This window comes from Aptenodytes forsteri, unplaced genomic scaffold (assembly GCF_000699145.1).
Source record: "Aptenodytes forsteri isolate BGI_AS27 unplaced genomic scaffold, ASM69914v1 Scaffold96, whole genome shotgun sequence".
Lineage (NCBI taxonomy): Eukaryota > Metazoa > Chordata > Aves > Sphenisciformes > Spheniscidae > Aptenodytes > Aptenodytes forsteri.
In genome coordinates this window covers 8,574,658-8,586,425 of record NW_008795029.1, presented here as the reverse complement: position 1 = coordinate 8,586,425, position 11,768 = coordinate 8,574,658, and the positions used below count along the sequence as shown (strand labels likewise).

Below are 11,768 nucleotides of genomic sequence, written 5' to 3'. Positions count from 1 at the left end.
TGCAGTACACTAAAGAAACCAATGGCCACAGGTTTAAAAACCCCCCCTTCCCCCCCCCCCCCCCCCGCCTTTCAGTTTAGCTAACTGTTACCTTTTTAATAGAACCTGAAAGCAAAAACTGAAACAGGAACTGCTGGAGAATATTTTTCAGAAAAAATAATGGGTGAAATTACTGAGAGCTTTATTTAAGCTGCCATCTCCCTTGGTGCTGGGAAGTGCTGGTGTGTGACAGGGAGCTCGTAGTTGCTACTGAGACACAAGTAATGAGCAGCAATATCATAGGCATCCTCACTTTAGCCAAGACCAGACAGAAACTGCCATCACAGTGTGGGTTTTTGGCCCCCTGCCCTCCCATTCACTCGCTGCAGTGAGGCTACAGGCGGCAGGGAGGCACCCGCAGCCTTCCCAGAACCCCCTCCAGAGGGAGGGGACGAGGGTGCCCTGACGGCTGAATGTTTGCAGAGCAGGTGGGAAAGCTGTAGTCTCCGGGCATGCTTTTTGGGGCAGACAGGGGACTATCTCATCACAAATACCAAATCTGAGGTGTGACGGGCAACATTTCAGCCCTTTTGCCCTGAGGACGAGGGCGGCCTGTGCCCAGCTCCCTCACCACCCCTGATGAGGTAGGGACCATCTATCCATCATCGCCACTTTTCTTTCTAGGGGAGACAGAAAGCACAGTGAGGGGTTTGGGGCTTGTTAACTACCTCCAGGGGCACTTCTGCAGGAATGTTCCTCATTCAGCCCAGGGGAAGGATGCTGAGAAAAAAACCCCACGTTTTCTTTGGTCACCCAAAAGAAAATTTTACCCCCACCAAGTGCAAAAGCTGCTTTGCCTCGGGGGCGAGCCTGCACACCTCCAGGGAGAGGAGCATAATGCTGACTCTGACTCCTCTTTCTTTTTGCATTCATCCCTGTTACAGCAAATACTTATATGCCCTACAACCGCGCCAGCGATTTCACCCACATCCCATACGTTTCACTCCGGAATTTTTTTCCTCAAGGGGGGGGGGAAAAATTCTAAACAAAACAGTGTTTGTAAACTTGGGGGGGAAGGTCGATAATTTTGGCGGTCTTAGCCTCCGAGCAGAGAGAAATGTTATTCATCCATGCACAACATATAATTCAGCCTAAGTGACAGGCTCTGCTCTGGAGAAATCCTGGCCTGAGCTGGCTTCCAGAGTCAATTACCGCTTATTCCCAGGGAGGCGGGGGGCGGGGGGCCAGACGGAGCAGAGGGGGCTGCCAACAAGGCATGGGGAAATTTACTCTGTGTCAGCCTGCATGACACAGTACCTCATTTGTGGATAAATGTAAATCTGCTAGTTCTTTTTCACAGGCACTAAAATGTACAGTCTCTCCTCCCCCTTCCATCCCCCCGTTCCCAAAACTGGAAAAGAAATCAGGACCGTCTTAGAAAGCTACCTTATATTTCAATCAATCCTCTTTCATAAAAGTCATTTAAGGTAAATACCTGTGCAGACCTACGGCCCAACTATAACATTTACTATGGCCCAAATCCTGAATTCCTCACTCGGGCAAGTTTCCCATTGAAGTTAATGGATTTTTGCTTGAAAAAGAGCGGAGTAAAACCTGAACACTGCCTAAGGATTTGGTCCCCTGCTTATCTGCCTGGAGCACTGCTGCAGTTCCAGAAGAAGTGAAAAAATGAATTAAATTCCTCCAAAATACCAATCCCTCAAAACTTAAGGTGTAAAAAAGGGCATTGTTTCTGTGCATAAAACGTACAGGGAATCTCATCAAAAGAAGAGTAATTCCCAGGGAAAGGATTTGGAAAAAGTCAAAAGAGAACATCTCGGAATAAATGAAGTACTTATTGCTGAAAAATGAGCTCAGATATATCTCAGCAAACTCTAAAGCTCAGAATTTACTGCATCATTCATGCCTTCTCCAGTAAGTTTCTTATCTCTCGTTTGGTATCACAACAAGGGATTCTGCATACTCTGTATGAAATACAAGACGACTGTGATTTTTGCAGTAATAAACTCTACACATGCATGACAAATCCAAGCATGCAAAATGTTTAACATCCCAGTTCACAGATACTTTGGGGACAAAATCCGATTATGAGTTATATGCCACAATAAATAGGGCTCAACGTTTCATAAAGCAATTTATAGTTCATAAAAATGACAAAATGTACCTGTCAGATAGAACGCGGAGAGCAGATCTCTGTGCTGCCTGCTGGAAGAAAGGGCAGAGATGTTTATTTTATATTCTGACTTGAAAATTACGAGCACAATCAACACTTTAAAAAATGCGTTACACACATTTTTGTCACGTGTCCAAAATGTTAAAGTACAAGCAAAGTAGCAGAGAATCTATAGTCAAATGGACATTCCAGCCTAGTAAATGTAAGAACACTTTGTTAAGTATGCCATAAACCAGAAGATTGTCAAAGCACCGCACGGTATTTGAGGTCTGAACTACTCTGTTTAGACGATTTTTTCTGCGGGTCCCTGAAAACTCGGCAGGGCTCGGTTCTCTGCCTTCCCCTCTCCCCGCTTCCGCACTCCCACTCCCTCTCCTTTACCATTAGTCTCCTCCCATTCTTCCACAGAAACAAACATCACATATTTGGTTCCTTTTGCGATGAAGCCTGTAGCTATAATTATAAATTTTGCAAAGCTTGCCAGAGCTGCTGCAGACTTTTCATGAGCGCTGCCATGTTAATCTGCTGGCAACTTTTGACTACACAGTACAGGATTGACCTGTTGCTGGTTTGCTCCTCAGTTTTTGCCTAGTACAACTCTTTGGATGGGATGGGGAAGCATGGTGCTTGTTCTTGTGTTAACCAGCAGTTCTGGGAATAGAAATCGTAGCCTCTCAAATTTAATAGGACTCCCAAGCCTATCCCTGAGCTAGTTTGCCACTTTATTATTATTATTCTTTCCCCTCCTTCAATCACTTCAAGTGGTGTGATTCGTGGCTTCGGCACAGTAACCAGCTGCTAAGCAAAGATGAAATCCATAATGTTTTGAAAATCTACTTTAAAGCCTCCATTCTACTTGAAGCTGCCCAGAGCGTCCCCTTCCCAGCTGTACCTGTCCAGGCTGTGCCTCACCTGGCACAGAAGGGACACAAAGCTAAGCAGTACGGAGAGTCAAGGGGCAGGGAATTAAATGTCGATTTTCTCTTTGCAGTTATCAATAAATTTGTTTTTGAAACCATTCTCCCCGGCTTCTCAGGCTGCTGGGGGTTACGTCCCTATCCCTGAACAAGCCGCACAGCTTGCAGGCATCCCGCTCAGCACCAGAGAGCATGGAGGTAACCTTTCTGGCTAGTCAAAATGCTGCTGACAAGCTGCAAAGAAAAACTTGATAAAACCTGACTTGCAGTTGCAGTTATGAAGCATTTCACAGAAAGGTGTGAAAAGATCCCGAGTGGATCCCTGCAGATCTGACAGGAGTGCAGAAATGCTTTGGGAAGGGTTTCTACTTGATTTTGGAAGCAGGATTTCTGCTCAGGGAACTTTCTGGAATAACTTGGGCCTCCTGGGTTCCCTGGGGAGAAGTAGTTTGCTGTGTATCACATACCAAATTGTCAGGAGACAAGGGCTATGCCGAATCCCCTGTGGCTGGCATGGCTCGCAGGAGGGGTTTTTCCTTAGCATTGACTTTCTGCAGTGGGAGCGGGAGTGTGCCCATGGAATGAACATGCTGGTTTTAGTGTCAGGAAAATAATATGGGGAGTCTGGTATTTTTCACTGTCTCCAGTAGGTCATCCTATTTCCACACGCTTTGAATACAACCCTGTCCATGCCATCCAGCCCACTGGGTACAGGGCAGGCCTTAAGGGAGGCAGCCACTCTCCAGTTCAGCAGGCTGGCACCATTTTTATTCTCTCCTCTGCAAGGGGCTTGTTGTGACAATTTCATCCCACTTCTTGTACACAAATGCAGGAGAGACCCAAAATGTAGGTCTTATGGCTTAATCTCTTATTTAATGCCCTGGGCCAACGCAAGTTCATCTCCTCCCACGTCTCATCACCGTCACTAGCAGGAAGCTATGTCCATTTTGAGTTTCAAGCTGCCCAGCTTCGATGCTGACCCCTCCGCTGTGTTATGGCTTTGCCTCCAAAACTCAGGAGCTTCCTCTCACTATCAGAGACCTCTTCCATGGCCAAGTTGTGTAGACACCATTCAGGTCGCCTCTCCTTCTTCTCTCCCACCAGCAGCCAGGGCTAGTCTTTCCCTCACAAGCAGCCACTACATGGCAGTGCTGTTTAAGCCACTTTTAATGTTTCCCACTCTTGGCTCAGGCCACCACAGGTGCTCATGTGGTTGTGCAATGCAACGGGTTGGAAAACTGATCCAGCTGAAAAATAAGACTTTTCTGTCTTTTTTCCTTTTTCTTTTTCCCCCAGGTTATTTGCAGACTGGATCTCTTCTCTGAGCTGCTTCCCCGGGGAGAGGGTGTCACATCGCAGGGTGCGGTGTGAGGATGGGAACGGGTCTGTGGGGGCAGCGTGCAGCGGAGACCCTCACTGCTGAGATAAGGGCATGCCTGCCAGTGAGGTTGCTTTCACCTGACATTGCTCTCACTCCCTTCCGGGGTGCTGCAGAGCACTCCCGGAGCAAGGTACGCGGTGGCTGCAGTAGCCAGCGGGCCCTGAAGGAGACAGGCTGCTCTGTAGCCACAGGCCTCATGTACCTTACAGAGACCTCAAGAAAGCAAACATGGACTTTGGTGACACTAAAGGCCCCTAACATGGGGATGTGAGGTGCATATCACTCTTGTATTTCCCTAAAATCCCTAATTTTGAGAGAGGGAGAAGAACTGGATACTTTCTCTTCCAGTCTCGATGAAAGCTGCCCTCAGGAGGGAAGAGGAGAGGACTCTCATCAGCGCTAACCAAGCCAGGCTGTGTGGTGTGGGACTGCAGCCTCAAGTGCCGATCTTCAGTTTCCATCTTGGTACATCCAGTTGTTGACAGCTTTGAAAAGGTGACCCATTCTGGGCAAGAAAGTGGGTTCAGATGACAGGCAGGGCAGCAGAGAGAAATGTACAAGTAGTTTTCAGTGAGATAACTCTACTTTTTCAATTAGCTTCTCATTTTAAGCCCTTTAATAAATGTCCTTCTTCACCAGGATGCAGTGCAGATTGCATGGGGCACCTCACTCTTTGCTTGGTGGTCGCATATTCTATAAATGAGACTATTGATTTCTTTCTTACATGGTTTCAAAATACAACTGTGTTTGCGTATTTGTGTGACCCCCTGAGTTGGTAATGGCCCCATTTCTAAATGATGGGGGAATAAGATCCAGTCACAAATTTATTCTTCCTCCCTGGAGAAACAGGTCTATTGCCTGCAATGAAAGGCAGTTAGCAACTATCCGGCAATTTTAATTCTAGCCTATATTGCTCCCCTCTCCTGGAGAAAGTGAGCTGTTGTAATTAAAAGTAGTTAGCAGTTCCCTAGCAAGTATAAATACTTGCAGCCACTAATTACAGTCTGCTTTCTTGTTCCCCTGCGAGAGGATTGGGCTGCTTAACTTAGGGGGAAATATCTGCCCTTGCTTTTCGCTAACACTTTTTTTGTGACCCCATTCAAACTCATTCATGAATCCCCATGGAGGGTCATGACCCATAGTTTGAGAAACTCCTGGCTAGAGAAACAGCTTTCTGTGATTTATTATGTTTCTAATATGCTGATATTATCTATGTAACAATGTAAGCAAAAGGGTGGTACTTAGTATCATATACTGCCTGCATGACTATTTTTTTAATAGCTTGATTTTGATTGTGCGATTTAATTTGCATTTTATTTTACATCGTTAGCAACTTTACTGAGGCCAACTCATCATCCATCAAGAAAAGATGAGAATATGTTCTACAGTCTTTATTATTCCTGGAAGTAAGTGACTATGCTGGTTACAGAAATTAGGGATAAGAAATAATTTTGAAGTTTGATATTGCTGACAGAATGTAAAGATTTCTAAGACTTACCACTAAAAAGTGCTTTATGGGAAGCTTAATATTCTCTTGATAAGTGATTGAGTTACACTTTGATGTGTTCACCAGTAATGAGTATAAATCCTGAATTTTCAGTTCTTGGTAACTTATGGAGGAAGGTTCTCCTTGATATGAACACGGATATTGAAGGTCAACCCACCACATAATAACTTTAATGATGAGTAGAAAGCAGAGAAGGGAAAAAAAATAATCACTTAGGTGACTTGGGTACTTGGGCTTGAGAAACCAGCCACAGTAAATGAGGTGAATTACTCCTTTTCACTCCATCAAGAGTTGTAAATTACAGGATACTGGCTGGTTAGACTTCTTTGTCCCCCACCTGAGTTGGTTATAGATACATTTAGGGCAGAGTTTCATTGATCTGCCTATAGTTCATTAATCATTCATGAGAGATTCTACTTGTACCCCAAGACTACTGGGACAAAACAAGTTTTCGTCCAGCAGTAATCATGTTCGGGTTCTCAATCTCCAGAGATTGCATCTCCTTTCTCCATCCTTTATTGCAATGAGCCAGAGCTTGGGAACATAATCAGCAGATATTCAGGTTTCAGTGTGTGTTAAATGAGCTACCAAAATTACTTGAAGTGTCACAAGTTGCAATCTGTTGTTGAAGGGAAATCAAAGAGGAAATTAAATACTTTCATTGTAATTGGGACTGAGCAGTGAGCAGAACAGGTTGAATACAGCTATTGAGCTGAAGATACAGGAGCGTTGAGAGTGGTCCCCAGAAATCCCTCCTTTTTTTTTTTTTCTTTTCTTTTTTAATCTGGTTGGAGTGGAATTGCTTCATAAACTGCTGGGCTTGCAGGCATTTTTTGGATTAGAAGCAAATGAGAACTACTGCAGAATATTCTGCTGGGCTTGGAACAGTGTCTTGCAGGCACTGCAGGCTGACTGTGGATACATTTTCCTATACCTCACCCACAGCACGCTTTGGCAAATAAAAGACAATAAATTGACCGTTGGCAGATTCAGATATTTTGTTTACCGTTTTTCCTGTCCCGTGGATTAATCGCTGTTATTGTGAGAGAGCTCAGTTACAGCAATTTTATGGAGTTACACCAGTTATACCAGAGACTTCACTGAGATGGTGCAGGTGTACACAAGGTGAGAATTTGAACCATTTCTTTGGTGACAGTGTAACAATACGTACTACCTGTGCATGAGTAAATTGCATTGCTTCCAGAGCATCTTGTTTGTCTTCCTCGGGTGGTAGAAGTAGTTCCTCGGTAGTTCCTGGAACTCCGCAGTGAACCATTTATGCTCTAAGTGAGCATCTCCCATATTAGCAACCACCCAGACTGCTGGATGCCACCCTGTATTGGACTGCAGTTAGTGAGCTGTAGATGCACTTTTTCCAAGCCAGGGTTAAGGAAAGATGTCATTACTATATACTGCCATTTGGGAACCAGACCAGAACAAATACTTTTATATCTGTCTTCTTTCACATTTCACTCTTCGTATGCGTTCCATGTTGATTCTGTTTTAATTTCCTAAGGTTTTGTTTATTTTTAGCTTAAATGAAGTTTATTTCTAAACTAGAGAAGCCAGGAAGAAAATTTTGCGAAGGGCACAACCTGACTGCATGCCATAACTTGGGCCATGGGACTCTCCAGAGTTTTTTTTCTACTTCAGATCTGGGAGCAGTTGTGGACCTAGAGCAAAACTTCTGGATAATCCTCTTATGGTGAACCCACCTCAGTCCAACCACATGCATGGTTTTTCACCTTCCATGTTAAGATGTGAGTTTAGTCCAACTCTGTTTATAAGCACCTTCTTGCACTGGAAGTTATACCTTTGCCTGTGAGACGGAGCTGCCTTCCAGCCTCACAGCTCTGCTCCCTGAGCAGGTGTTTATAGACTGTGATCAAGCCAGCCACCAGCCTTGCTTTAGACAAGCTCAGTTCATTGCATGGATATCTTTCACTCCAAGGCATGTTTTCTGAAGGTGTTAGGCATCCTTCTCCCTCGTCTTGAAACCCTCTTCAGCTTTCGGCGTTCTTCTTGAAGAGCGCAGAGCTGCAGAGTGTTGCAATGATGCTCTCATCAGGGCTCAAAACAGAGCTAATGAAACCCTCTCGCATCTACAGACTTGCCCTGTTTAAACGCCCCTGAGTGTCTTGCGGCCACAAGAAGTTGCCCGAGGAGCCCAGGTCAGGCAATTTATCGTAAGTGATTCCTAATGTGCCTTCTCTCACTGCATTATTCTGTACTCCTCACTGTTCCTAGGGGCTTTGTTTGAGGATTTCTGAGGGATTTAAAATCACTTGTAAACTGCAGCTTGAGTGTTTCTCTGTAAATTTGCAATATAAATGTGTGAAGGTGATTTTCACTGTCCAGTTGATATTTATTTAAGATTTACAGGCTGTAAGACTTAAAAGGGTCTCCCTTCCTTCCCCTTTTGCAGTTGGTTATCATCAGAGCCACATCTTTTAAGAAACTATAAAACCCTTTCTGGATTTCATGATTTCTCCAGGCCTTTCAACACCTCGGTATTCGTTTTTCACCCTGGAATTTTATTATTATATTTCTGGCGTACATTGTTCTTTCTCCTCTGCTTTGCCCATTAATCCTTATTAATCTTCAGGGGCACACAGTCTAGTGACTTGAACATGGCACCTGGGAGTGAAAGACCCAAGTGCTAATCCTGGCTTTGCAGCTGACTTGCCATGTGGCTTCAAACAAGCCACATCTCAGTCTCAGTCTCCCTGTCAATTCTACGGAGATAATAATTCTTGCTTAGCTCTACCTAAATACCTCTCAGGGGCATTGTATTAAGTAGTTAATACTTGTTAAGTGATTTGGATCTCCAAATTACTGTATAATCAGCATGGGTATTAACCATACAGAGAATTTTATATATCTGTAAATGTTGAGTCTTCTGTCCTGCATCTGTTCAGATTTCTCCTGCAGTCTTGCCCCAACAACCACACAGGGTTTCAACACAGATGATTTAACTTTAAACTTTTTCAGTGGAGACAAGCAGAAGGAAAGTCCTTGGTACTTTACATTAATAAAAAGGTTAATTTTCAATGACACTGGAGGAAGGTCTCAGTCATTGCAAGCGAAGCAGCGGTCACCTTGGAAAACCTCCTCTGTCTCCACAGAAGTAGTCTCCTTATCCAGGAAAAGGTAACTTGGTTGAAGTGCTGCTTACACTTAGGATATCACAGGCAAAAAATGTCAGTGTTGTGCCACAGGCTTTACAAGATTTACTGGGAAGTCTGAAAGCTCAGAAATTAAAGTAGAATTTTTCTAAAAGCCCATATATGTGAAAATAGGGGAAATAGGGTAGTAACTCTGCCCAGGGAGGTGCTATGTCAATCGACTATGATGCATTTGTTGCTACCCAAGTATCTGCTTGGATTGTGCTAGGAAATAAAAAAGAAGATGGGGGATAACATCCTAAGTTGATTGATATCAGTGGCTAAACTCCTGCTGACTTCAGAGGAGAGAGATTTCATCCTAGGTGCAGGAGAAATTGTAGCAATGGTTCCCCAGTCCCTTTTTCTTAAATTCTAGTTTTGATGGATTGGCTGCTGGCTCTTTTTGCTTATTTCTCATCGTGTTCTAATATAGCTGCTACTCCCTTTATAATGCCCTTTTTTTTTCCAATTTATTTTCTTCATTCATTTCTTTTTTATTCCCTTCATCCCTTTCCCTTTTCATGTTCCTTTTGTTTTCTGACATGCTCTCAGCTGCCTCTTTCTCTGCTTCTGCTGTCATCTATCTCTGTGCGCCACATCTCCTTCACACAGCTCCTCACGCTGACACCACCCCAGCCTGAGCTGAATGGCCAAGGGGAGCGAAGTGAGCTTGGCCTTCTGCCTTGCAGAGAGCAACAGGCAGCTCCTAGAGAGGCTGGGAGGCTGTGCTGGTGTGTGTGCACGGACACGCGTGTGAGAGAGACACAAGCGGAGTCCCTACAGCATTCCTCACTGCCTTCTGCTTCCCTTGCACAGGGGAAACCTGGGCTGATGCTAAAAATGCACAAGTTGAGAGGGATAGATGGGTACAGCGACATAAAAATAACGGAGCGGGATAAGCTACCACGTGCCCTTCGAGCTTCTGAACGTGTCGGGGGTATGTTCCCCTCTTAGAGCTTGTAATAGCTGCAATACTACGAACGACACTAATTTGTACTCTAAATTATTTGTGACTGCTGGTTATTTAACCGTTCTCTTACAGGCACGCTGGAATGAATTTGCCTGAAGGCAAACAGACGCTTTGTGGCCACGCTTGAGTGGGGCGAAGGCTCAGGCACGGTGTCTGGCTTCAGCGAGGGCTCTCTGCGGCAGGAGGAGCGGCGCGTGGGCTGAAGGGCTCACGAGAGACAGGGACAAGGGAAAGCCAGCCTGGAGATGTGGGGCCTAATCCTTCTTTACGCCCCAAATTAGCCAACGCTGCTGAATTGATTGCATCAGGATATGTTCCCACGCCAGTCAACGTAGACGTTCGTACATTAATTCCAGTTCACAAGGGGATAAAAAACTAACCAAAGATTTCAAGAAGATGGGGTTAAGGAAGTTACAGTAGATACAGAGAGAAACTGTTAGACTTGGAAAAAGGTGATACCAGTGGAAAAGGGCAGGCTTTGGAGATTTACTAGAGCTAAAACTTAGCTTAGTCACGGCATCCACATGAAGAGACAAGGAAGATGCCCTTGTATTTTAAATTTATTTTCCAGTCTATTTTTAGAGGTTTGCTACTGAGGAGCATGGAGATCAGAGTGCTGTGTTTCAATTTCCCCAAATTTTGTGCACGTCCAAGAGCCAAGATGATCTCTAACCTTTTTCACTGTCATTCATGGTGGTGGCATTCAAATTTAGAGCTTGATCCTGGCTGTCAGTGCATGACAGACACTGAATCTGATTTTGTAAGATAGGCAGTGATGTGAGCCAAGTTTGGCAGGACAAGACTGAGCTCTTATTATGTTTCATCTGACAGTTTCAGTGAGGCAATCTTGGTCTTCTTGTCACGCCTTGTGGAAGTGCAAATTTAGATGTCACAGAGATTTTAACATCAGAGCTGGCAAACCACAAAAAAAGCTTGGCTCAGCTGGCTTAAATCTTACTCTGGATTTTGGTTAAGTTGGATACCAAAAGGCTTGCTTCTCTAATACACAGGAAATAATGGACTTACCCAAGTTAAGTAAGGCTGTCACAGTGGCTATTCCTCCAGTCTAAAAACACACTCACATTAGAGTGACAGAGGGCTGAGCAGAGCATTTGGATTCAGTACAAAACCACCTGCGGTTCCAGCCATTCCTTAACCCAAAACTTAATTTTTCCACTTTTGCTTATCTCCGCTTTGTGCAGTTTTGGTTGCAGTCAGACTCGCATGTGGCCAGACTTCATGAAATAAGTTTCCTGTGCTCAGTGGAGTGAGAAACTTCTCATCAGAAAGATATTTTTTTTCCAAGTTTATCAGGGCATTTTTTGAGAGAGAAATTCATTTGCAGTGATGATGCAGGCTCTGTGCTTTTTTTTCCAGGGCTGAATGTTCCCATCTCCTTTTTCGCTCATTTTCCCTTCTGATCAAGCATCAAGTATGGCATTGATGAAGAGGTGAATAAAAGGGAGCACAACACTAAAGTGACTTAATGTCGTTAAAATATTCGGACATGGCATATGTGAACACAATTAGCACTGCCTAAAAATAGTTTTAATGATGAACAGGGCTATGCAGTGGCGTGTTATAATTTGCCCAATATAACTCTTCTCTCTAGACATACCTGACTGCGCTCTGCTCGGCTGATCTTCGACTTCAGAA

The 11,768-nt window shown here is 44.3% G+C and overlaps 1 protein-coding gene across 1 annotated transcript in view; it reads right to left on the bottom strand.

Moving 5' to 3' along the window:
* The window catches only part of AFF3 (AF4/FMR2 family member 3), a 345,664-nt gene that overhangs the window by 76,852 nt on the left and 257,044 nt on the right, over positions 1-11,768 (bottom strand). Inside the window, 1 exon segment of the mRNA XM_019471217.1 lies at positions 2,165-2,205. Within this exon segment, the coding sequence (XP_019326762.1) occupies positions 2,165-2,205 (41 nt within the window).